Genomic DNA, 23,555 nt, shown 5'->3' with positions numbered 1-23,555 from the left:
ACTGGAGCTTTTTGGCAAGTCACATCTGCTCTATGTTCACAGATGAAAAAATTAAGCTTTCAAAGAAGCTTTCTGTGTTTCGGAATCAATGTAGTCAAGACTACCAAGGCATTCTGGAGTACTCCAATTATGGGTACTCCAACAAGATAATTAACCAAAACACACTGGACTATTCTGAAGTGGCCTTCTATGAGTCCTGATCTGAATCCTATCGAACATCTTTGGAAAGAGCTTAAACTTGCAGTCTGGAGAAGGCACCCATCAAACCTGAGACAGCTGGGGCAGTTTGCTCAGGAAGATTTGGCCAAACTACCTGTTAACATATGCAGAAGTCTCCTTGAGAGCTACAGAAAACGTTTGCTCGCAGTTATTGCCTCTAAAGTCTACGCAACAAAATATTAGGTTACGACTTTTTCAATTGTTTTATTATTTACAATATTATGTTGAATAAAAATATCAAAAGCAAAGTCTGATTTCTATTGAATTTGGAATAAACAATTGTGGATGCCCCAGGAAATTTTGCATTCTTTTTTTGTGGAGGGGTACCAACAAATTTGAGCATGTCTGTACGTCACGATACGGAAAAGAAGTCAATCGCAACTTACGTGTCATTGTGACTGTATTTTTCTGATCGGGGCTTCTAATGAACTTAACGTTTACATTTGTGACTGCTTACTGAAGACCTTAAGTCGACATTTCAACATGTTTATTTTTTTGTGATCCTGTCACAATGTAATTCAGGCTTCACAGATGCTGATATTAAAAAAGATAAGGCTTTTAGACACTTATCTGCATTGACAATTTAAGCATAACAAAATTATTGTGGAGAATTTTGACTACACCTTAAAAATCAATGAATGAAAAAAAAATGTATACTAAATTGTCATCTGTATGTTCCAGTCACTGAAAAAGCTGAATCATGCGAACGTGGTGAAATTAAAGGAGGTGATTCGTGAGAATGACCACTTGTACTTTGTCTTCGAATATATGAAAGAAAACCTCTACCAGCTCATGAAAAACAGGTACAAACCAAATTCCTATTTACCTGCCCTTCACCCATTGTTGTTCATTGCATGCGGCCTTTCTTGGGGCTCATCATTCTGAAATAATTGTGATAAATGTGGCCATTGAATGTTTGACAGCTTTGCTGATTCTTTATCTCCAGAACCAAATTGTTCCCAGAGTCAGTCATCAGGAATATAAGCTTTCAGATATTGCAGGGATTATCATTTATTCATAAGAATGGTAGGTCACAGGGCCGTCATATTCACGTCCAAGAAACTAGAACAACTGAGTCTAGTTTTACATGTCTTACTCTTTCTGATAAAACTCAGTTGTTCTTTCATCTCGGTGGTGACAGGATGTGTGGGAATCTCAGCTGTTATCTGTCAAACCAGGATTTCTTATCAGATCCAGTGTGTTATAAGTGTGTTATAAAAGAGGGAGGGACAGACCACACTTTCAATATATGCCAAAAATTGCATAGAGCTAAATCGCATTTGGACGCTTCCATATTAATGTGGAAGGGTCAAGTGGAGATGACCTAGTATGTCCTGAAAGTTACATTGGGTTTCAATAAGTTATTCATTACAAACTGTTCAACTAAGTTGGTGTGCCCTTCAAAAGAATCAAGTTTATCTTACACAGCAGCTGTGTCAGATGCAACTGCTTGTTCAGCCTTTACAAGAAGAGTTTTGAGTCTTGCACATCCTGTGGGTGAGATGCTTTGGGGCTGTTCCTCTCTTATCCTATGCCTGTTTCTCTTTTCTTCTGTCTCTTTCTACTGTGTGAAATCCTCTGACATCAGGGAAAATAAGATGTTCACTGAGAATGAAATAAGGAACATCGTGTTTCAAATTCTCTCTGGTTTGGCATTTGTGCACAAGCATGGTAAGATTCTCTCTTTCATTTGTTCTTCTTTAATGTGTTCCTTAACGGAGCATCATAACATACTTTTGCGTTTCGCTTTGCTCCTGGATAAATTTCTGAATTTGATAAGTTAACACATAAATCTATGTGTACAGTACATTTTGAGTTTAAAACTAAAAACTTTTCAACATTATCAACATTATTGATTGTCAGGATTGATGCACCGTCATATGTTGTTCCAAAACTTGGTGTTTGTATTACATAGAAGAAAAGGGGAAGATTGGGGTTAATAAGAGCTTTTCCCTATATACTGTATATACAGTCAGGTCCATAAATATTGGGACATCGACACAATTCTAACATTTTTGGCTCTATTCACCACCACAATGGATTTCAAATGAAACGAACAAGATGTGCTTTAACTGCAGACTGTCAGCTTTAATTTGAGGATATTTACATCCAAATCAGGTGAACGGTGTAGGAATTACAACAGTTTGCATAAGTAACCAAAAGTAATGGGACAATTGACTTCTCAGCTGTTCCATGGCCAGGTGTGTTTAATTCCCTCACTTTCCCAATTACAATGAGCAGATAAAAGGTCCAGAGTTCATTTCAAGTGTTCTATTTGCATTTGGAATCTGTTGCTGTCAACTGTCAAGATGAGATCCAAAGAGCTGTCACTATCAGTTAAGCAAGCCATCATTAGGCTGAAAAAATCAAAACAAACCCATCAGAGAGATAGCAAAAAAATTAGGTGTGGACACAACAACGGTTTGGAACATTCTTAAAAAGAAGGAACGCACTGGTGAGCTCAGCAACACCAAAATACCCGGAAGACCATGGAAAACAACTGTGGTTGATGACCGAAGAATTCTTTCCCTGGTGAAGAAAACACCCTTCACAACAGTTGGCCAGATCAAGAACACTCTCCAGGAGATAGGTGTATGTGTTTCAAAGTCAACAATCAAGAGAAGACTTCACCAGAGTGAATACAGAGGGTTCACCATAAGATGTAAACCATTGGTGAGCCTAAAAAACAGGAAGGCTATATTAGAATTTGCCAAACGACATCTAAAAAAGCCTTCACAGTTCTGGAACAACATCCTATGAACAGATGAGACCAAGATCAACTTGTACCAGAGTGATGGGAAGAGAAGAGTATGGAGAAGGAAAGAAACTGCTCATGATCCTAAGCATCACACCTCATCAGTGAAGCATGGTGGTGGTATTGTCATGGCGTGTGGGCATGTTTGGCTGTCAGTGGAACTGGTTCTCTTGTATTTATTGACGATGTGACTGCTGACAAAAGCAAGAGGGTGAATTCTGAAGTGTTTCGGGCAATATTATCTGCTCATATTCAGCCACATGCTTCAGAACTCATTGGACAGCGCTTCACAGTGCAGATGGACAATGACCCAAAGCATACTGCAAAAGCCACCAAAGAGTTTTTGAAGGGAAAGAAGTGGACTGTTATACAATGGCCAAGTCAATCACCTGATCTGAATCCCATTGAGAATGCATGTCACTTGCTGAAGACAAAACTGAAGGGAAAATGCCCCAAGAACAAGCAGGAAATTGTGTCGATGTCCCAATATTTATAGACCTGACTGTATACTTTATAGGAATTGTATGGCTTCAGAAGACAACAATATAGTAGGCTACTTTTATGTGTGGTTACCCATACATGGCTTGAAATCAATGTTAGATCTGCTGTCTAACATTCTGATCATATATCTTTCCGATTTGTTTCATTTACATTTGGCCACAGAAATGTGTCACAGCTTAACAGATACAGTGGTGTGAAAAAGTATTTGCCCCCTTCCCGATTTTTTGTTTTTTTGCTTATTTTGCATGCTTAAATGATTGAGATCATCAAACAAAGTTTTATATTTCTCAAAGAAAACCAGAGGAAATACAAAATACTGTTTTAAATTATGGTTTTATTTATTTATTTAAAAAACAATCCAAACATTCCTGACCCTATGTGAAAAAGTAATTGTCCCCCTTGGTAAATCATGAATTATCTGTGATGAATTGAATAACTGAGTTTAATTTCACTAGCCACACTCAAGCCTAATTACTACCAGACCTGTTGAATCAACAACTTAAATAGAACCTGTCTGACAAACTGAAGTAGTATATATGATCTCAAATAGCAAAACATCATGCCGTAATCTAAAGAAATTCGAGAACAGATGAGAAACAAAGTAATTGAAATATATCAGTCTAGAAAGGATAACAAAGCCATTTCTAAGGCTTTGGGACTCCAGCGAACCACAGTGAGAGCAATTATCCACAAATGGAGAAAGCATGGAACAGTGGTAAACCGTCCCAGGAGTGGCCGGGAGTCCAGGAGGTGATAATAGATTCCAGAACAACATCTAAAGAACTGCAGCCCTCTTTTGCTTCAGTTAAGGTCAGTGTTCATGATTCTAAAATAAGAAAGAGACTGTGCAAAAATGGCATCCATTGGCGAGTTCCAAGGAAAAAACACTGTTGACCAAAAAGAACAAAAAAGGCTCACATTTGCTAAAAAACTTCTTTATGTTCCCTAAAAATTTTGGGCAAATATTCTGTGGACTGATGAGACAAAGGTTGAACAAAGGTGTGCGTCCCGTTACATTGGTCGTAAAACTAACACCGTATTCATAAAAAAAACATCATACCAACAGTCAAACATGGTGGAGGTAGTGTGATGGTCTAGGGCTGCTTTGCAGCTTCAGGACCTCAAGCTTAAACGCACTTGGGTTATGCAACAGGACAATGATCCAAAACAAACCAGCAATTCCACCTCTGAATGGCTAAAGAAATCTAAATAGAGGTTTGGAGTGGCCTAGTCAAAGTCCGGACTTAAATCCTATTGAAATGTTGTGGAATGACCTTAAAAAGGCTGTTCATGCTCTAAGGTCCTCCAATGTGGCTGAATTAAAACAATTCTGCAAAGAAGAGTGGGCCAAAATTCCTCCACAGCGATGTGAAAGACTTTCGCAAACACTTGATTCCACTTGTTGTCCTCAAGGGTAGCACAACTAGTTATTAGGTTTAAGGGAAATTACTTTCTCACTTAGGGTCAGAAATGTTTGGATTGTTAGTTCCCTTAATAAATAAAACCATAACTTAAAAACATCATCTTGTATTTAATCCGGTTTTCTTATTGTAATATTAAAATTTGTTTGATGATCTGGATCATTTCAGCATGACATATATGCAATAAAACGAAAAATCAGGAAGGGGCAAATACTTTTTCACGTCACTGTATAAATCCAATCTTTTATTCCGGCGCAAAATGCAAATGATTAATTTTTCATTTCAGTTTCAGAGGGCATTTACACCTGTTTTTTTTTCAAGATCAGATAGCTAAACGATAAGAAAAAACGGATGAAGCAAACAAGTGTAAAAAGGCTCTTAACTGAAAACAGCTTGCATTGACATATCTGAAAAAACACCCTTGCCACTTTTTTTCCTCAAAATGCATGCAATTAATATTTTTTGGCAAACATGTTTGTAAAAACTACTTAATTGCCCTAATTTAAACAAAGCCTAGTCCTGACTATATCTAATTCCTGTCTGGGAAACCCAGCTGTAGTTCATTTTCTAGTGCTTTTGGCCTTGTGTATCTTTACATTATAAATCATGACTTTTGTTGAAAAGAGCAGCTAGAATATTTAAAGGTCTTCATTTGTGTTTCATGAAAGAAACAATGTCACACATGGTTTGAGCAACATGAGCGGGAGTAAATAATGACATCAACATTTTTGTTTTGGGGTCAAATATCCCCTTTATTAAGTCCTTTGCTGGTGTTATACACTGTGTGTCTGTATTAGTGAACACAACAGAATTCAGTCAATAAAGATATAGACATGTTGATAAAGTGTTTGTTAATGATACTTTTCTCCTTGGCCTGATCCTGTAGGATTTTTTCACCGGGACATGAAACCAGAGAATTTGCTGTGTATGGGTCCAGAGCTGGTGAAAATAGCTGATTTTGGATTGGCTCGAGAGATCCGCTCTCAGCCTCCTTACACAGACTATGTCTCCACGAGATGGTATGAGAGATAATACATTATCACCTTTTATGGACATTCCTCAGTCAGATATCAGTTGGTCATATATATATATATATACACACACAGTACTTTTGAAAAGTCACGTACGTTCGTGTTTTAACCCTCAAAAAATGGTTTTAAGCCAGTTATTAACATATTTTGCTGTATTGTGTAGTTTTAAACACTTCATTATTTGTAATAATCCAGGGAGATTTGGTATGCACAAGGAGTGTGACAACTGCCAGCCCTCCACATGGAGAACCTGTCCCACCATCATGAAATCTAAAGAAAGAGAGTTTCTAAGTTGCTAGAAACTAACCACTTGTTTTAGGCAATTATTTAAAAATTCTGTAAAATGGGGATAAGCAGCTTTTGTCCCAGATTCACTTGCATATAGTTTTCAGGTAGCTTTGCAGGTAAGTTTCTTCTAGTATCTTGGAGACATTTGCATTGTGTGTTCACATTGTTGTTTAGATATCTAATAATATCTGTTTATTGATAGCCTATTTATTCTTACCAATATACTGTGAATATTCATGTGCTGAATAGATGCTCTAGCCCAATTGTAGTGAAACGGGCTAAAACAAAAGCATTACAAAGCTCTGCTGTGTGTTTTTGTTCAGGTACCGAGCTCCAGAAGTGCTCCTGAGATCACCGGTTTATAGTTCACCCATAGACATTTGGGCGGTGGGCTGTATTATGGCCGAACTTTATTCACTAAGACCACTCTTTCCCGGCAACAGTGAGGTGGATGAGATTTTCAAGATCTGCCAGGTTCTTGGTACAGTAAAAAAGGTATGATCTCTTTTAAACTTTATGTATTTACGTGTTTGAAATCGGAAGCAGTTAGGTCTGTAGAGCAAGACTGACCTACACTTAAGTAATTTAACATAATGTAAATAAATTGTCAAAGAATAAGAACATGTGAATAACTCCGTTTTGACAAAAATGTCAGATAGAATTTAAATGGGTCATTTGACTCTGCTAAAACGAATATTATGGTTTGCTTTAGATGTAATGCAATGTATATACACAATTTAAGGTTAAAAATGTATGTTTTCCACATACCGTGCATGTTTGTATCTCCTCTTTGCTCCGCCTCTCTGAAATGCTCTGATATTTTACAAAGCTCATCGCTCTGAAAAGCGAGGTGTGCTATGATATGTCACTATTGCGTAGTGATTAGTCGAATACTGCATGGAAATGTAACGCCTCTTATCATATTCGGAACAATAAGCTGTGCCGGCGACGGTACAATGAGATTTTCAAGACCTTACTTACATTTGGGCCGTCTTAGACAAATCATACCACAAAGTGACGTACATGGGTGGGGGGGGTTACACAAGGCGTTTCAGGCAGGTCTGGGTTCGCATTCGCATTTAGATAGAATGCATATCTTGTTCCGACACTTAAATTTATGCAATTTTACATGTCTAATACATGCATGGGCAACTTATAACACACCAAAGACACAGAAAAACATGTATTTCCGCCATATGACCCCTTTAATAATTCCAAGGTGATTAATATCAGGAGTTGACAAACTTTAAGCATATACATACAGAACATGTGTACTATCTGTATTGTGGTAAAGGCTAAAGATATGTAAATTCCAGCAAATCTTGTCTATGATTGTCCATCTGCAGTCAGACTGGCCAGAGGGTTATCAGTTAGCTGCTGCCATGAACTTCCGCTTTCCTCAATGTGTACCTACACCACTGAAAACCCTGATACCCAACTCCACTAATGAGGCTTTAGATCTCATGAGCGACCTCCTCCAGTGGGATCCAAAGAAAAGACCGTCTACTGTGAAGGTAAAGTGTTCACCACCGTTCATGCACAAATTAAAAGCGGGCTTAGATCTTGGTGTGAGATTTAAAACAATTAAAATGATGAGACACACCAGTGATTATTTAAGTTTATTTGAAATATTCACAAAAAAACATGTTAAAAGGAATGTTAAAAGCATGGAATACATTAAATGCCATACCATAAAACAATCTAAAAGTCCAATGGGTTAAAACTTTAAATGTAAAGTGTCAATCAGAGAATAAAATCCAAGTGTAATAATCCAAATTCTTGGAAATAATATTCCAGGCACTCAGGTACCATTACTTTCAAGTGGGACAGTTTCTAGGCCCCCATCCCATGACCCCTGAGGTACAGAATGCTCAGATAAAGACTCAAAGCTGCTCATTGAGTTCAAAATGTAGTACTTAAGTCGATTTCATACAATGGATATAATGCACTTTAAAAAGATTACTGAGCAACAGTATTCACAGCGAAAAAAATCTACTTGATGAACATTGGTTGCAAATATTATTATACATCCTTAGCATTATTTATCTATGTTTAAGTTGGCAAATTAATGCTTGTTAAATTAAAATTTCTAAGCGTTGAACTAACACGGAGAGCAACATTCCTCTGAACATCAATAGCCACAAAACTTAAAAATATAAAAAACACATCAAATGACTCTTAATGTAAAATAACTACTCTCCTAATGCATGCTTGCATGAACCGGAAATACTCTGCCCAGGTAAACAATGGTGTTTTAACACACCACAAATCATTCATGTTGTCCCTACTTGAATGGATCAAGTTAAATGGTGCAAAGAATGCAAAAGTCATCTCTAAATACATTAATATGTTTTATTCTGAAATTGTGATAATGTTTGTCTTAAAGGTGACATATCTTAAAGAGAAGTTGCTTTGTAACTCTTTTGTCAATTAAGAAGCCGCTATCATGCATTAGTTGGTGCTTTTACCCACCTTTTAAACAGTACACCGACGCCCTGTGTGAATGTAGAGTGATACATGAATATGTTGTGTATGCACAAGGCTCATACTCTCTATGAAACATCCTTTTTTTAATATACAATAACATATTATTATAAATTAATATCAATTTAAATTAAAAATAAACAGTTATATTTTAAGCCACTAGCCAGACAGATCAACTCAACTCAACTTTATTTATATAGCGCTTTTTACAATTTTCATTGTTACAAAGCAGCTGTTCATGAGACACATTGAATACAAGTATGAATTCTAAATTCTAAAGCAGCCCCCCCGGCCAGGCAGATAGCGCAAAAAAAAATGCAAACGGTGGTGAGGAACCCAAAACTCCCATCGAGAAAAAAACCCTCAGGGGAACCCAGGCCCAACCAGGGGATTCCAGTTCCCCTCTGGCAAAAGCTGCTGCCTCTGCACAGGCTCAACAGTGCTTGCACAACAAGGCTTAATAAAAATATAAAAATAAAGGATTTAAGATTATCATTAACAATCTAATAGCATTTGAAATGTTGTAGGAAAAACAAAGTTGTCGCGTCCTTTATCCAGCTCTATCCTCTTAGCTCTTGTCAGGTCACCGCTTCCCATTCTCAGCTCTGCCATCAGGTCTGGGCATGAACTGCATCCTGCGGTAACCTTGGAACAAAGAGACAAGACTGGCTGAGAGTAGAGTACTGTTCTGCACTCTTTGATGCAACAAGTACATCATTTGTTGTTGGATGTGTTCCTGGTTCCGTTTGATCTAAATAATGCAGCCTAAATCCTATGAGGATTAATATTATGGAGGTGTAGTGTATGCAAGATCAAAAAAGATGAGTCTTTAGTCTAGATTTAAACTGACAGAGTGTGTCTGCTTCCCGGACCGTGCAGGGAAGAATATTCCAAAGTTTAGGCGCTAGATAAGAAAAGGATCTACCACCTGCACCTGATTTTGAAATTCTAGGTATTACCAACTGACAGGACGCCTGAGAGCGTAATGTACGTGGAGGTCTGTAATACAATAGAAATTCATTCAAATACTGCGGCGCTAGACCATGTAGGGCTTTATTGGTAATAAGCAAGATCTTAAAGTTAATGCGATGCTTTATAGGTAACCAGTGCAAGGTTGACAGAACAGGGGTTATATGCTCATACTTTTTTGTACGTGTAAGAACTCGAGCTGCCGCGTTTTGAACCAGTTGCAGTTTTTGTAATAGGCCCGCAGGGCAACCACCTAGAAGTGCATTACAGTAATCTAGTCTTGATGTCATGAATGCATGAATTAATTTCTCTCTTTCGAGTCTATGTAGAAGTATGCTGTGGTCAATGGTGTCAAATGCAGCACTGAGGTCTAGCAGCACCAATAATGAAATACAGCCACGGTCAGACGCTAAAAGCAGATCATTTGTAACTCTGATCAAAGCAGTCTCTGTACTGTGACATGCTCGAAATCCAGACTGGAATTCATCATTAATGTCATTCCTTTGGAGGAAGGAGCATAATTGAGTTGAAACTACTTTTTCCAGAACTATAGATATAAAAGGTAAATTCGATATAGGCCTGTAATTCCCCAGTTCTTTAGGGTCGAGTTTTTTTTTTACAAGAGGCCTTATAACAGCCACCTTAAATGCTTTAGGCACATGTCCTAATGTCAGAGATGAGTTAATAATACTGAGAAGAGGATCTATAATTTCTGGGAGCATTTCTTTCAGTAGTTTTGTAGGTATAGGGTCTAGCATGCATGTTGTTGATTTAGATGATCTAATGATTTTAGACAGTTCATCGTGATCTACTGTAGAAAATAATTGCAATTTCTCCTTAGGGGTGCTGTAGTTAGTTTGTTCAGCGGATTTCACTACAGGTTGCATTGTTATAATTTTTCCTCTAATATCTTGGATTTTACTCGTGAAGTAGTTCATAAATTCATCACTGTTATGCTGATAATCAGAATCTGATGTCTATGACGACTTATTTTTTATTAATTTAGCCACGGTGTTAAATAAAAACCTAAGGTTGTGATGGTTTTCCTCTACTAGTGTTGAAAAGTAGGCGGATCTAGACGTTTTTATGGCATTCCTGTAATTTCGAGTACTATCCTTCCATGCTATACGAAATACCTCAAAATTTGTTTTCTTAAAGTTGCGCTCCATTTTCCGGGACGCTTTTTTTAGAGTCCGAGTGTGTTCATTATACCACGGTGTTGGGCTGCTATTTTTAATTTTCTTTAAACGCAGAGGAGCAACTGTGTCTAATATTTCCGAGAAAGTAGAGTTAAAATTTTCAATAGTAGTGTCAAAATCGTCAACGTTTTTACTCATGCTAGATATTTTAGACAATTCAGGCAGATTATCGAGAAACGCATCTTTGGTAGTTGAAGTAATCGTTCTACCATATTTGTAACAAGGAGTTTGATTTGCAGCCGTAGGCCATTGAAGCAAACATAATATCAGATAATGATCCGAAATATCTTCACTCTGCTGAATGATTTTAACATCGTCCACATTTATACCATAAGAAAGTATTAAATCTAAAGTATGATTACGAAGGTGAGTGGGTCCTGACAAATGTTGACTAACGCCCATGGAGTTAAGAGTGTCTTTGAAAGCCAGTCCCAAGGCATCTGTATCATTGTCCACATGGATATTAAAGTCACCGACGACAATACTAGTTCTGATAAGAACCCACCAAAATCTTTAATAAAATCTCTGTGGTGCCCTGGAGGCCTATATACAATAGCTAAAATAAATTTTAAAAATGTTTTGTCCTTAGTATTAGGTGTCGATACGTGAAGTACCATGACTTCAAAAGAATTGTATTTAAAATTAGACTTCTGAGAGGTGATGAAAGAATTATTGTAAAGTGCAGCGACACCTCCCCCTCTACCTTTTAGACGAGGCTCATGTTTATAGTAATAATCTTGGGGAACGGATTCATTTAGAGTAATATAATCATCTGGCTTTAGCCATGTTTCTGTCAAACAAAGCATGTCTATTTTATGATCGGTTATCAAATCGTTAACAAAAAGTGCTTTATTTGAGAGAGATCTAATATTAAGCAATCCGAGTCGTAACAGTTGATTATCTGTATTTTGTTCATGTTTGATTTGTTTAACGTTTATTAAATTACTTTCAAGAGGTTTACGCAAAATCTTATGTTTGCTTATCCGGGGGACAGACACAGTCTCTATTTTATGTTGTTTGTAAAAAGGGTTATTACATGTCGTATAGTTTGTGTATTCTGTAACGCGAGACGGCAAGCAGACAGTTGGTTAAGCCATTCTGTCTCCTTCCTGACCTGGGCCCTAGGTAGTCAGACTTTAGCATTATTAAGACTGTGTGCCAAATTTCTAGAGAGGAGGGAAACCCCATCCTAGGAGGGATGGAGACCATCTCGTTTCAACAGGTCAGGTCTGCCCTCAAAACTCTTCCAGTTATTTATAAAATCTATATTATTCTGCAGGCACCACTCAGACAACCAGCCATTTAGTGATGATAATCTGCTATAAATCTCATCACCACGGTAAGCAGTAAGGGGGCCAGAGAATATTACAGTGTCTGACATCGTTTTCGCGAGCTCACACACCTCTTTAATATTATCTTTAGTGATCTCCGATTGACGGAGTCTAACATCATTTGTGCCGACGTGAATAACAATCTTACTGAATTTACGATTAGTTTTAGCCAGGCCATTTAAATTTGACTTGATGTCAGGCGCTGTGGCTCCCGGTAAACATTTGACTATGGTGGCTGGTGTCTCTATGTTAACGTTCCGGACAATAGAATCACCGATCACTAGGGCACTTTCAGCAGGTTTCTCAGTCGGTGCGTCACTGAGCGGGGCAAACCTGTTCGAGACTTTAATCGGAACGGTTGAGTGATGTTTTGTCCTGCGACTATGCCGTATCACCGTCACAAAGTTTCCCAGCTGCAGGGGATTTTCAACCGGAACCGAGCTGTGTGCACTAACATTGCTCGCATCCGAAGTGTTTTCTACAGTCCTAACACTCTTACTATCCTCAATTAAAGATTGGATGCGAGATTCTAATTCTAAGATCTTCTCCGTCAGCCTAACTACTTCCCTGCATTTATCACATGTAAAACCCTCACCGCTGACAGAGAAGGCTAAGCTAAACATATGACATGAGGTGCAAGTAACAATAATAGGAATAGAAGCCATAACTCACCGGGTATGAAGTGCAATCCTAACTTACCAAGGTTGCTTGATGAGTCTTAGTATATACACTTAAAAAGAGAAACAGTTAGCACACAAGACAAATAGGGGGAGATGATATTCCACAACGTAAACAGAAGGCAAGCTAACACGCTAATATGCTAGCGGCGTTACGCTTCAATTAATATAGATTTAGAAAATAAAGTTATAAATAATTCAGCAAGGACAATGATAGTAAAATACACTAATATTAAGACCAGGAACAAATGTGAGGTGAAGCAAGTGTCAGAGGATACAAACTAGCCGCCGGCAGCGATGCAATCAGGAACCGGAAGTGCAATCAGCGATCCTTCCTCACTTCCTCACTTCCTTCTGGATCAACAAACAAAGACCCGAAGTTAACTTCAAGAAAGGGTCGTGCGTCCAATGAAACCATCTATAGAGAGCTAGGGCTCAAAGTTAAGGTATGGTGGGACATTCCAGACACACCCTCTAAACAGGTGACCAATCACAACAGACTGAGTTAGCTTAACCAATCAGAGCTTTGGAATGAGGGGATTCATAGAGACCGAACTAAACCAAGCATTCGGTAGAAATGATAAAGACAGATGCTGCAATACTGTAAAAACCAAACCCTAACCAAGCATTAAAACCTATTATAGTACACCCAAAATACAAAATCAAGGCTCCGTAAATGGCCAAAATATGACTCCTTTAATACATTGAAAAAAGATACACTTCTTAGTTTCCAGATAGTTCCAGTCGTTGACCTGCACGTACAGTTTACCTAGTGATCTGTTTGATCTGTCATTTGATGTGTTTCTGTTATTGTCGAGTATCAATAAAATAACTTATTTGTCTGATTGTGCGACTGTGTCGGCATCTCAGGTTTTTGGGCATGTGGGTTAATGTCTCATACTGATTGTTTGAGCTATCATACCCATTGGGTCCTTCCTGCATGTCAGAAGTTCAGGATAAAATAATACAATGTAAGAAGACGCAATTGTAAGAGGTAATGTAAAAAGATAAATGAATGGCCTTTTTTTTGTCGATGCAAAACTACCAAACCATTTTTAATAAGTCATCTTATGACAGGTAGGCCTACATGTGGAGGTATGCAGTTAATTGTTGTTAAATATTATTACAGGCACTCAGGTACCCATATTTTCAAGTGGGACAGGTTCTGGGCCCCCATCCCATGACCCCTGATGTACGGAAGGCTCAGATAAAGATGGCCGGGACTAGTGAACCCAGATCAGAGCTGCAGTCTTTTTCAGAACCAGCGCTAATGTCTCAGGCTAAAGCTCAGAGCAGAAGTTCCCATCAGCCACTTCAGCAAATTCCTCTGCCTCAGTCTCTCACTCAGACAGAACGGAAAGCCGACCCACTCACTTCATATACACAGAAGGTACCACTTCTGAAATCTAATGATAGTTAATAAGAGGATTTTTCGTCATGGATTTGCTTGTTCTGTTATATTTTATCTTAAATTGCAAAACCAAATGCGGCTAAATTGTTTTAAAGAGAAATGTTCTTCAGAAACACTACTCATGTCACTAGGAGATGAATTGTGCTTTTGGTTCCTCACACCAGGTTGTCGGATGTGAGAACAGCTTGATGGGGTTGAAGAATGGACGTAGAAGATGGGGAAAGACCAACATGAAAGCCTCGGACAGCTGGGATGAGTCTGACTACTCTGATACTGCAGTATCCCTATCGAAAAAACCCAGCAAAGGCCCTGAGGAGGAGAAACCCACTCTGCAGTATGATCGTTTTATTTTTTGATCTTTGCAACGATTTCACTCAATTCATTTATGCTACATTTCAACTCAACACTGTCGTAACACCCAGTGAACTGCATTTGTTTCATAGATAGTAGAGTTAAAAAACACTTTATGACCACCAACTTTGACCACCATTTAGGGAGGCATTACAGTTTCCCTTCATTTGGATGGATTTTTTATTTACCAGAATCTTCCTCAGATCTGTAAAGAATGTAAAACTGGTTTGTGCCGAGTTCCAATAAACTTGGATTGTTGGGATTTCTCAGAAGTGAAGTGGAAAGGCAATTTGGCTTGGTTGACACTGATAAAAGTATGTCATATTTGTAGCTTTTGTAGCAGGTCAGACACGAGGCAAACTCAAAAGGTAGTTTTAACCCTGGAGGGTTCTTTATTACTTAAGCAAACAAGGTACTTATGAACAAAAATAAGCAGGTAGGGGGGAACACCGTCTTCAGACGTCCGTAAGAATCCTCCGGGGAAATGTGAAGCAGGTGAGGTCCGTGGCTGTAACTAAACTTCCGCTTCTCCGGCTGGTTGTCAGGCACTCGTATCTTTCGAGAGGGAAACAAACACAACAGAATTCCGTCAGCACGTGCATCTCGTGTGGAGTTGTAGCTCACCTCCCTCTCCCCTTCTTCCGGGTTTTATATCTTCCGAAAATACGGGTCAGGCGTTGACAATCAGCCGGCGTGCAGCTGAATTCGTTCAATTGCCATGGTGACGCTGATTGGGCAATAGGCGACTCGCCACACTCCCCCCCGAAGCGTCGCTCCAGTACGGTAGGATTTTTTGTCTTGAATTTAACCTGTATCCGTGGATAGAGGGGGGGCACGGTCCGGACTTGGTGACCCAGCAAGACCACATTCTGGAGAGCCCGTCCGCATTTCCATGAGCGACCCCGGCCCGATGTACCACTTGGAAATGAAAGTCCTGGAGTGCGAAAAACCACCTGGTCACTCTGGCGTTGGTCTCTTTAGCTCTGGACATCCACTGTAGTGGCGCGTGGTCAGTGACCAAGGAGAAACTTCTTCCCAAAAGGTAGTACCGCAACTCCAGTACTGCCCACTTGATGGCCAGGGTCTCTCTCTCCACCGTGGCATACCGAGTCTCGGCGGGGGACAGCTTCCGACTAATGAACACCACTGGGTGTTCCGCCCCGCCTTTCACCTGTGACAGGACGGCTCCCAATCCGGTGTCGGAGGCGTCGGTTTGTAACAGGAAGGGGCAGCCAAAATCGGGGGCATGTAGCACCGGTGAAGACGATAGGGCCTCTTTTAAGGTTTGAAACGCCATTTCTGCCTCTGTATTCCACTGAGTCTTCTCGGGCTGTCCCTTCTTGGTTAGATTGGTCAGGGGGCTGGCTATAGAGGAGAAGTGCGGAATGAAACACCTGTAATAGCCAGCTAGTCCCAGGAAGGCACGTACTTGGGTTTTGTTGATGGGACGTGGTGTGTTCCGAACGGCCTCTACTTTTCTCATCTGTGGTTGGATAAGCCCTCGGCCAACTCGGAAACCCAGGTACTGTGCCTCGATGAGTCCTAGGTGGCATTTTTTTGGATTCGCCGTCAGTCCCGCCTGTCGGAGCTCCCGGAGTACCCTCCGCAATCTGTCAACATGTTCTTCCCAACTCCCCGAATGGATGACTACGTCATCTAAGTACGCTGCGGCATACTCCTGATGGGGCCGTAAGAGAACATCCATCATTCTCTGGAAGGTTGCCGGGGCTCCATGTAGCCCGAAAGGCAAAACTTTATACTGCCAGTGGCCTGAAGGTGTGTTAAAGGCGGTCTTCTCCCGGGCCGCATGGGACAACGGTACCTGCCAGTACCCCTTGGTGAGATCGAGGGTTGAGATAAAACGGCTTTTCCGAGTCTCTCCAGTAGCTCATCCACCCGGGGCATGGGATATCCATCGAACACGGATACTTCATTTAGCCGTCTTAAATCATTACAAAAGCGGAGGGTACCGTCTGGTTTGGGAACCATGAGGATGGGGCTGGACCAAGGACTCTTGGACGCTTCGATGATGTTCATTTCCTTCATCCGCTTAATCTCCTCCTCTATAGCCAACCGACGGGCCTCCGGGATCCGGTAGGGTTTCTGTCTCACCACGACTCCCGGGGGCGTCCGAATTTCGTGGTGTACGACTTTTGTGCGCCCGGGCTTTTCGCAGAACACATCTTCAAACTGACGGACCAGGGTCGTGAGGTCTGCCCTCTGTGTGGAGGACAGTTGCTCTCCTAGCTGTTCCACTGGTGACTCAATCTCTGCGAAGGCCGTCATCTGTGCTTGCGGGGCTACCCAGCGTTTTAAAAGATTTATGTGGTATAGCTGCTCCAACCGGCGTCGTCCCGGCTGACGGACCCTATAATTGACCGGCCCTACCCTCTCCACGACAGTATAGGGACCCTTCCATGATGCAAGGAACTTGGACGTGGTCGAGGGTGTCAATAACAGTACCCTGTCTCCTTGTATGAACTCACGGGGCTGAGCAGGCCGGTCATACAGGCGGCTTTGGGCGCGCTGGGCTTCGGCCAGGTGTTCCTTAACCAAGGGCATCACCCGGTCGATGCGGGTCCTCATCTGCTGCACATGCTCAATGACCTTGCGGTATGGTGCCTGTTGCTGCTCCCAAGCCTCTCGGGCGACATCCAGGAGTCCCCTGGGTTGTCGCCCAAACAACAGCTCGAAGGGTGTAAATCCTGTGGAGGCTTGCGGCACCTCCCGTATGCCAAAGAGCACGTACGGTAGCATCAGATCCCAGTCACGCCCATCCTCTGCCACCACTTGTCGAAGCATTCTTTAAAGGGTCTGATTAAAACGCTCAACTAAACCATCTGTTTGGGGGTGGTACACTGACGTTTTCAATTGCTTAACCTTGAGTAGGTGACAGAGGTCTGCCATCAGCCGGGACATGAACCGGGTTCCCTGGTCCGTCAATACTTCTGATGGAATACCCACCCGACTAAAGAAGAGGAACAGCTCCTTGGCGATAGCCTTCGCCGTAGCCTTCCTCAAAGGGAGTGCTTCCGGGTATCGGGTGGCGTAGTCGACTATAACGAGGATGTGCTCATGGCCGCGGGGGGACTTCGGCAGTGGGCCTACCAGGTCCATCCCATTCCGAGCAAAGGGCACCTCAATGATGGGAAGGGGGATAAGAGGGCTGGGGGGAGGCCGGTTAGGTGAGGTCCTTTGACAGATGCTACAGCTCTGGCAGAAACGCTTGACGTCACCCTCTATTCCGGGCCAATGAAAACGATCACGGATCCGTTGCACTGTACTTGCGATCCCCAGGTGTCCCGCCAATGGATGGGCATGTGCGATCTCCAGAATGTTGGGTATCTTTGCCTTTGGGACTACCAGCAACTCTTTTTCCTCCCCCCTTCTTTGTGCGACACAATAGAGCAGACCTTTCCTTACGAGGAAATATGGGGTCGGGTGAGGAGGGGGCAAGCGTACGTCATCATCCACAACACGCACTTGTGTCCAACAATTCCTCAAACGGTCATCCTCCCGCTGTTCCCGTCCAAAAGAGCCTCCCATGGTTACCTGAAGGAACAGATCATTAAAGAGGTTAGTAGACTGTGGCCCACACTCACCCTCCCGCTCGCTCTCTGTTGCCATCATCACAGGACGACCCGTCCTGGCTCGTGTTGGTCGACCATGGCGTCGATGGCTCCTCTCTCTGGCGGGATGCATTGCCTGGGCTAACAGTCGTTCAAAGCCAGGCCAATCTCGTCCGAGTAGTGCTGGTACTGGCAGGTCTTGCAATATTCCGACCTCCAAGGGCCAGGAACCATGTTGTGCCGAAACTGTAACTCTCCGGGCGGGCACGCTGCGAGTGTCTCCATGGACACAAGTGATAGGCATGACCAGTTTTCCCTTAGGCTGTACGACGGTAGGCTGTACAAGTGTCACGGAGCTTCCGGAATCCAGGGTCGCCATGACGGTCCTTCCGTTGATCTGTATGAGTCGTTCTGGAGCCCCTGCTGGTATGGCTTGGTGTCCGAAGCAACCGGCGACCCACGCCCGGGGTCCCGGGCTGGCGGCTTCCGTCGGATGGGTTCGTCACGAGGAGAGGGAGCCACTGGCCTCTCTACTGGCCGTGGGGTGCCCTGTGTCTGTCGCCAAGGTGGTAACATCCTCCGGGGGGGGGACCGTCGCTCTCTCTCTGGTGTCGTGAGCAGCCGTGGCCAAGGCCAACTCCATCGCCTCCACCAATTCTCGATAGGTCCCTGGGTCTTTCATGCTGACAGGGGCTCTGAGTCGTCGGGGAAGGGCCCGCAACATTCGGTCTATGACGACTCGTTCAGCAACTTGCGCAGCTGTGGACTCTTCGGGCCATAACCAGAGATGGGTGAGGCGTGTAAGATGCGCGGCCTGGGTACGTACTGGTTCTTCTTCGTGGAACGTCCAGGCCTGAAACTGATGGGCCACGTTAATTGGAGAAATGCCCACTCGGGCGAGAATTTCCGCCTTCAAAGCCTCGTAATCCGCATTCGCCGGCGCCTGCATCGCAAAGTAGGCTCGTTGCGCCTCGCCTGTCAGAAACGGAGCGAGGATCTGCACCCAATCCGTCTTATTCCACGCTTCCCGGACCGAGATTACCTCAAACGTGTGTAAGTAGGCTTCTATATCGTCCAGGTCGGTGAGTTTGGTAAGATGGCGGTGTGAAGCCATTTGTGGATCCGGCAATGGTATTCGGCCAGCGATAGCCTCGGTCACGCCGCTCATAGCACGTTCCAGCTGATCCTGTCAGGGCCACGAGTTGCTCATTTAGCTTATGTTGACGGGCACTAACATCAGTCAATCGTCTTAGAATCTCCTCCATGGCTCAAATCCTCGAATCCAGAGAGAGAGAGAGCGCACGGTTCCCTAAAAATTTTTTTTTGAAAAGTACACTTAGAAAAGAAGATTAATCTACTGAGAGTGTTGTTTTCGTGTCAATTGCCAGACACGAGGCAAACTCAAAAGGTAGTTTTAACCCTGGAGGGTTCTTTATTACTTAAGCAAACAAGGTACTTATGAACAAAAATAAGCAGGTAGGGTGGAACACCGTCTTCAGACGTCCGTAAGAATCCTCCGGGGAAATGTGAAGCTGGTGAGGTCCGTGGCTGTAACTAAACTTCCGCTTCTCCGGCTGGTTGTCAGGCACTCGTATCTTTCGAGAGGGAAACAAACACAACAGAATTCCGTCAGCACGTGCATCTCGTGTGGAGTTGTAGCTCACCTCCCTCTCCCCTTCTTCCGGGTTTTATATCTTCCGAAAATACGGGTCAGGCGTTGACAATCAGCCGGCGTGCAGCTGAATTCTTTCAATTGCCATGGTGACGCTGATTGGGCAATAGGCGACTCGCCACACTTTTCATATTGTGCGTGAAACAGTTAGGTTATTAAGGTATGTGGAGCTGTAAAAAAGAAGAACCTTAAAGAGGAAAGTTACGTGTTGTTGTCGCAACTCTTGATGTGCTTTCATTTGATGTGCAACTATTATACATAGTTATAAGTATCTGGTTTAATTTATTAACTAATTTTACACCTCTGATAGTGGTTTGGATTGAGTTTGTACAAGGTTGGTTTCATGAGGTTTTGTGAATTCAGGCTAATGTAATATACCCTATAAGTTAGATTTCTGCCAACTCTGATTTCCCCAAAATGTTATTGTTTGAAATCACATAAACATAACAGCAAAAAAAAACATGGGCTTGATGGATTAGTGTTTTATGTAATTATTTAGATGAAAATATCATCAGATTTGCAGCTTGCTAGTTTTGTGAACAGCTTTTGTTTTCATGTTTTTTTAATGTCAATTTTCTGCTTCTTTTATTAAATGATTCAGGCCCGAGGACCAGAAACCCATTTACACATTTAGCACTGTCACAAAATTACCAAACAACAGCAGACTGAAGCAGCCAGACTCCTACCAGATGACAGCCACCTCAGCCAGACAACATTATCTGCGCCAGTCAAGATATATGCCAGGCAAGTTTTCTGCTGTGTGCTGCATGTGGAGAAACTAGAAGTTAGAGTTGAAACAGATCTGAGTTTAGGTTGTGTATAAAACTATGCCCTTTTTATATCACATGACACATTTTTCTGCTCAAATGCAAGATCATCCATGATATTGCTGTTAATTCTAGGTTTAATCAGCAAGAACACACCATCTGTGTGCAACAAGGAGTCTGAGAAAAACTTGTGGGGCCCATCGGTTATTCATAAATCCCTCACACCCGTTGGACGAGCATCAGCATCCCGAATCAGTCCAGGTGAACATAACATAAAGACATCAATGCCAAACGCCCGGTTATATTTCACTTTCCACGTCTGTCTCACGCACAAACGCGTCCGCACAGCTTCCTACGCACACTCCATTTCGGATACAAGGGGACAGACGAGTTCGACATGCGCAGTACAAATGAGTATGTCTACTCCACCAGACCGTCAGTGAGCAGCACTGAGCTGCATTATTCACAGTCTCACTGCAAATCAATGAAAGAAAGAGTGGCCAATCCTTTGCTGACGACAGAGATAAAGCATAGGGAAACATTGTAGTGGAGGAATTTGAGGGAGTTTCTTCTGGACAGATAAGTAACAGTCAAATTTCTGCCAAGTTACCTGTGCCAAGCTCCAGTAAATTCGTAGTACACTCAGAATATGTTTTCATCAGTATTACGTAAATTTCACATGTCACCTTTAATTAAATCAGCCATTGCAGCAAGACATTTGATTAATTTTGTCCATATGGAAAATGGTGTCATTTGAGTTTTTGGCGTGTTTCAATGGCTTGAATTGGTCTTGTATATCCATGTTTTGTAAAAATATCCTTGCAGTCCCAGCTTATCTTACTGACTTTCAAGTATGTAGAAAAATCCCTGTCCACGACTCTGTGTAACATGCCATTTTATGTAACTTCAAGGTCTTGTCTTTCTTGTGCCATAATAGTGTCCACATTTTTCCTACATGCTTTCACTCTCTTATTTGTTAACATGGATTCAGAGGAAAGCAGCAGTAAAGCCACAGATAAAGCTAAAGAAACAACACTAGAGAAAAGTGAAAAGGTTAAAGGTACACACAACATTTTTCACTCCATCATTCCAAAAATGATCATAGGTTTGTTCTGGAAGACACTAAATGGAGACATAGAAGAATCATTAGGAGACTGATGACTAATTCTCTGCCAGATGACTGCATTGTAATTTTGTAAAACTGGCCTTGTGCTTTCAGGAAGCTTTGTAACCACCACATACAATCTCTCTGAAGGATACATCCCATCTTTCCAGAAGAAGGAAGTGGGATCTGTAGGACAGAGAATTCAACTCGCCCCTCTTAATAATCAGCATGCACGTAAGAGTTCAGTTTTTCCAAACCCTATAGTGAGCTGCCCTGCTATCTACTGCCAGTATAGGAAGCTACTTTCTACAGGTAGCATGCAAACCAGAATGATTTAATCACACGACATGGACAGTAGTACAGGTCAACTTGAATCTACTACAGTAGAATCATAGAGCAAACACTTGATGTAACGGGGAACATATAAGTACCTGCAGTTATTGGGCAAATATTCATATTAAAATTGTAACTATTTTAATGTCATTATTTTCCCAGTAAACAACACAGTAAAAGTTAGGGTAAAGTTACATACAGTAAGCAGCTCACTAGGCTTTGCAACTGAGAGCAGTTCTCTTGATGCTTCGAAACTCTGTATCTTAACTGTTTTTTACGCATTCTTTTAATATTGTTCTTTAAAAAGTACAGCATTTTTTCTTTACACTACCTTAACGAGATAGGACACACAAAAAGGAAAAATTATTTACTCATCCTCAGATTGTTCCAAACTTGTTTACATATTATTATTCTGTTAAACACTAAGGAAGATATTTGGAAGAATGTCAGTAACCAAACAGATCGCATCCCCCATTAGGATTCATTGGGGGATGTGATCTGTTTGGTTACCGACATTTTTCTAAATATCTTCCTTTGAGTTCAGCAGAACAAAGAAATGTATACAGGTTTGGAAAAACCTGAGGGTGAGTAAATGAAGACAGAAGTGACATTTTTGGGTGAACTCTCCCTTCAAACTTGCTTCTGTGGTCAAGAGATACAGTATATCCAGCTGCAGGCCCGCAGCGCCACGCGTTTCGGGACACACGATCCAGACCACCAGTCTCAGGCAGGAAATGAAGGCGAACCATATATGGTTTAGTGCAGATCGTCCTACCACCAGTTTTTGTAGCTTATGTTCTTATTTTCGCATAGATTTTAGTGACTTTAATGTACTATATCTGAACACGCTAGAACAGCGGTTCTCAATCCTGGTCCTCGCGACCCACCGCTCTGCATATTTTGTGTATCTCTGATACCTGATTTAAATCTCTAGCTCATTAGAAGAGAGCATAATGAATGAACCACGTTCCGATTGACGTGTTCCCTGAACTGTGTTCATTGCTCTCTACTCCCTGCACACATGAAATCGGCTGACGTTAATTTAAGAACACGAAGAACAAAACTTACTACGGAAGATTGAAGGGTAATTTAACCGTAATTTTGAGATTTGCGCAACATTATCCACATTTCGAACGGGATTTATGGCAGAATATCTAGTGATGTTTACTTCGCAGGGCTCTTATGGGCGTATTAAACAAACCTCCGAAGCGGTAGGAGAAGCATACAAAATATGCAGAGCAGGGGGTCGCGAGGACCAGGATTGAGAACCGCTGCGCTAGAAGATGCATAACCTAAATTTTTATGTAGTTATTATTTGCATAGTGCTTTCTATTTTACTAAAAATAATATTGATTTAATGTTCATGTAAACATAATCAATATCTGCTCATTTTGAAACAAACACTTAGGCACAAAGTATAGACTTTCAATGTCAAATATACTTAATTTTTTTAATTCAAAATATTATTTATA

At 41.7% G+C, this 23,555-nt stretch overlaps 1 protein-coding gene across 8 annotated transcripts in view; it reads left to right on the top strand.

Annotated features, from left to right (window-relative positions):
* Window positions 1-23,555, top strand: part of mak (male germ cell-associated kinase) — a 53,081-nt gene that overhangs the window by 26,739 nt on the left and 2,787 nt on the right. For 2 of the 8 annotated variants that reach the window (XM_056738944.1, XM_056738941.1), the window contains exons 4-14: window positions 901-1,022; window positions 1,808-1,890; window positions 5,783-5,915; window positions 6,539-6,710; window positions 7,562-7,729; window positions 14,005-14,265; window positions 14,451-14,620; window positions 20,480-20,622; window positions 20,781-21,059; window positions 21,637-21,705; window positions 21,865-21,984. In XM_056738944.1, the coding sequence (XP_056594922.1) occupies window positions 901-1,022; window positions 1,808-1,890; window positions 5,783-5,915; window positions 6,539-6,710; window positions 7,562-7,729; window positions 14,005-14,265; window positions 14,451-14,620; window positions 20,480-20,622; window positions 20,781-21,059; window positions 21,637-21,705; window positions 21,865-21,984 (1,720 nt within the window). Of the gene's footprint in view, window positions 1-895; window positions 1,023-1,165; window positions 1,246-1,807; window positions 1,891-5,782; window positions 5,916-6,538; window positions 6,711-7,561; window positions 7,730-14,004; window positions 14,266-14,450; window positions 14,621-20,479; window positions 20,623-20,780; window positions 21,060-21,636; window positions 21,706-21,864; window positions 21,985-23,555 lie in introns of those variants that run through there. The other 6 variants (XM_056738948.1, XM_056738946.1, XM_056738943.1 and 3 more) reach the window with 5 other exon arrangements.

The sequence above is a fragment of the Triplophysa dalaica genome, chromosome 23, assembly GCF_015846415.1.
Source record: "Triplophysa dalaica isolate WHDGS20190420 chromosome 23, ASM1584641v1, whole genome shotgun sequence".
In the NCBI taxonomy this organism is placed as follows: Eukaryota; Metazoa; Chordata; class Actinopteri; order Cypriniformes; family Nemacheilidae; genus Triplophysa; species Triplophysa dalaica.
The sequence above is the reverse complement of the archived record's forward strand: the minus strand, read 5'-3'. Positions and strand labels throughout refer to the sequence as shown.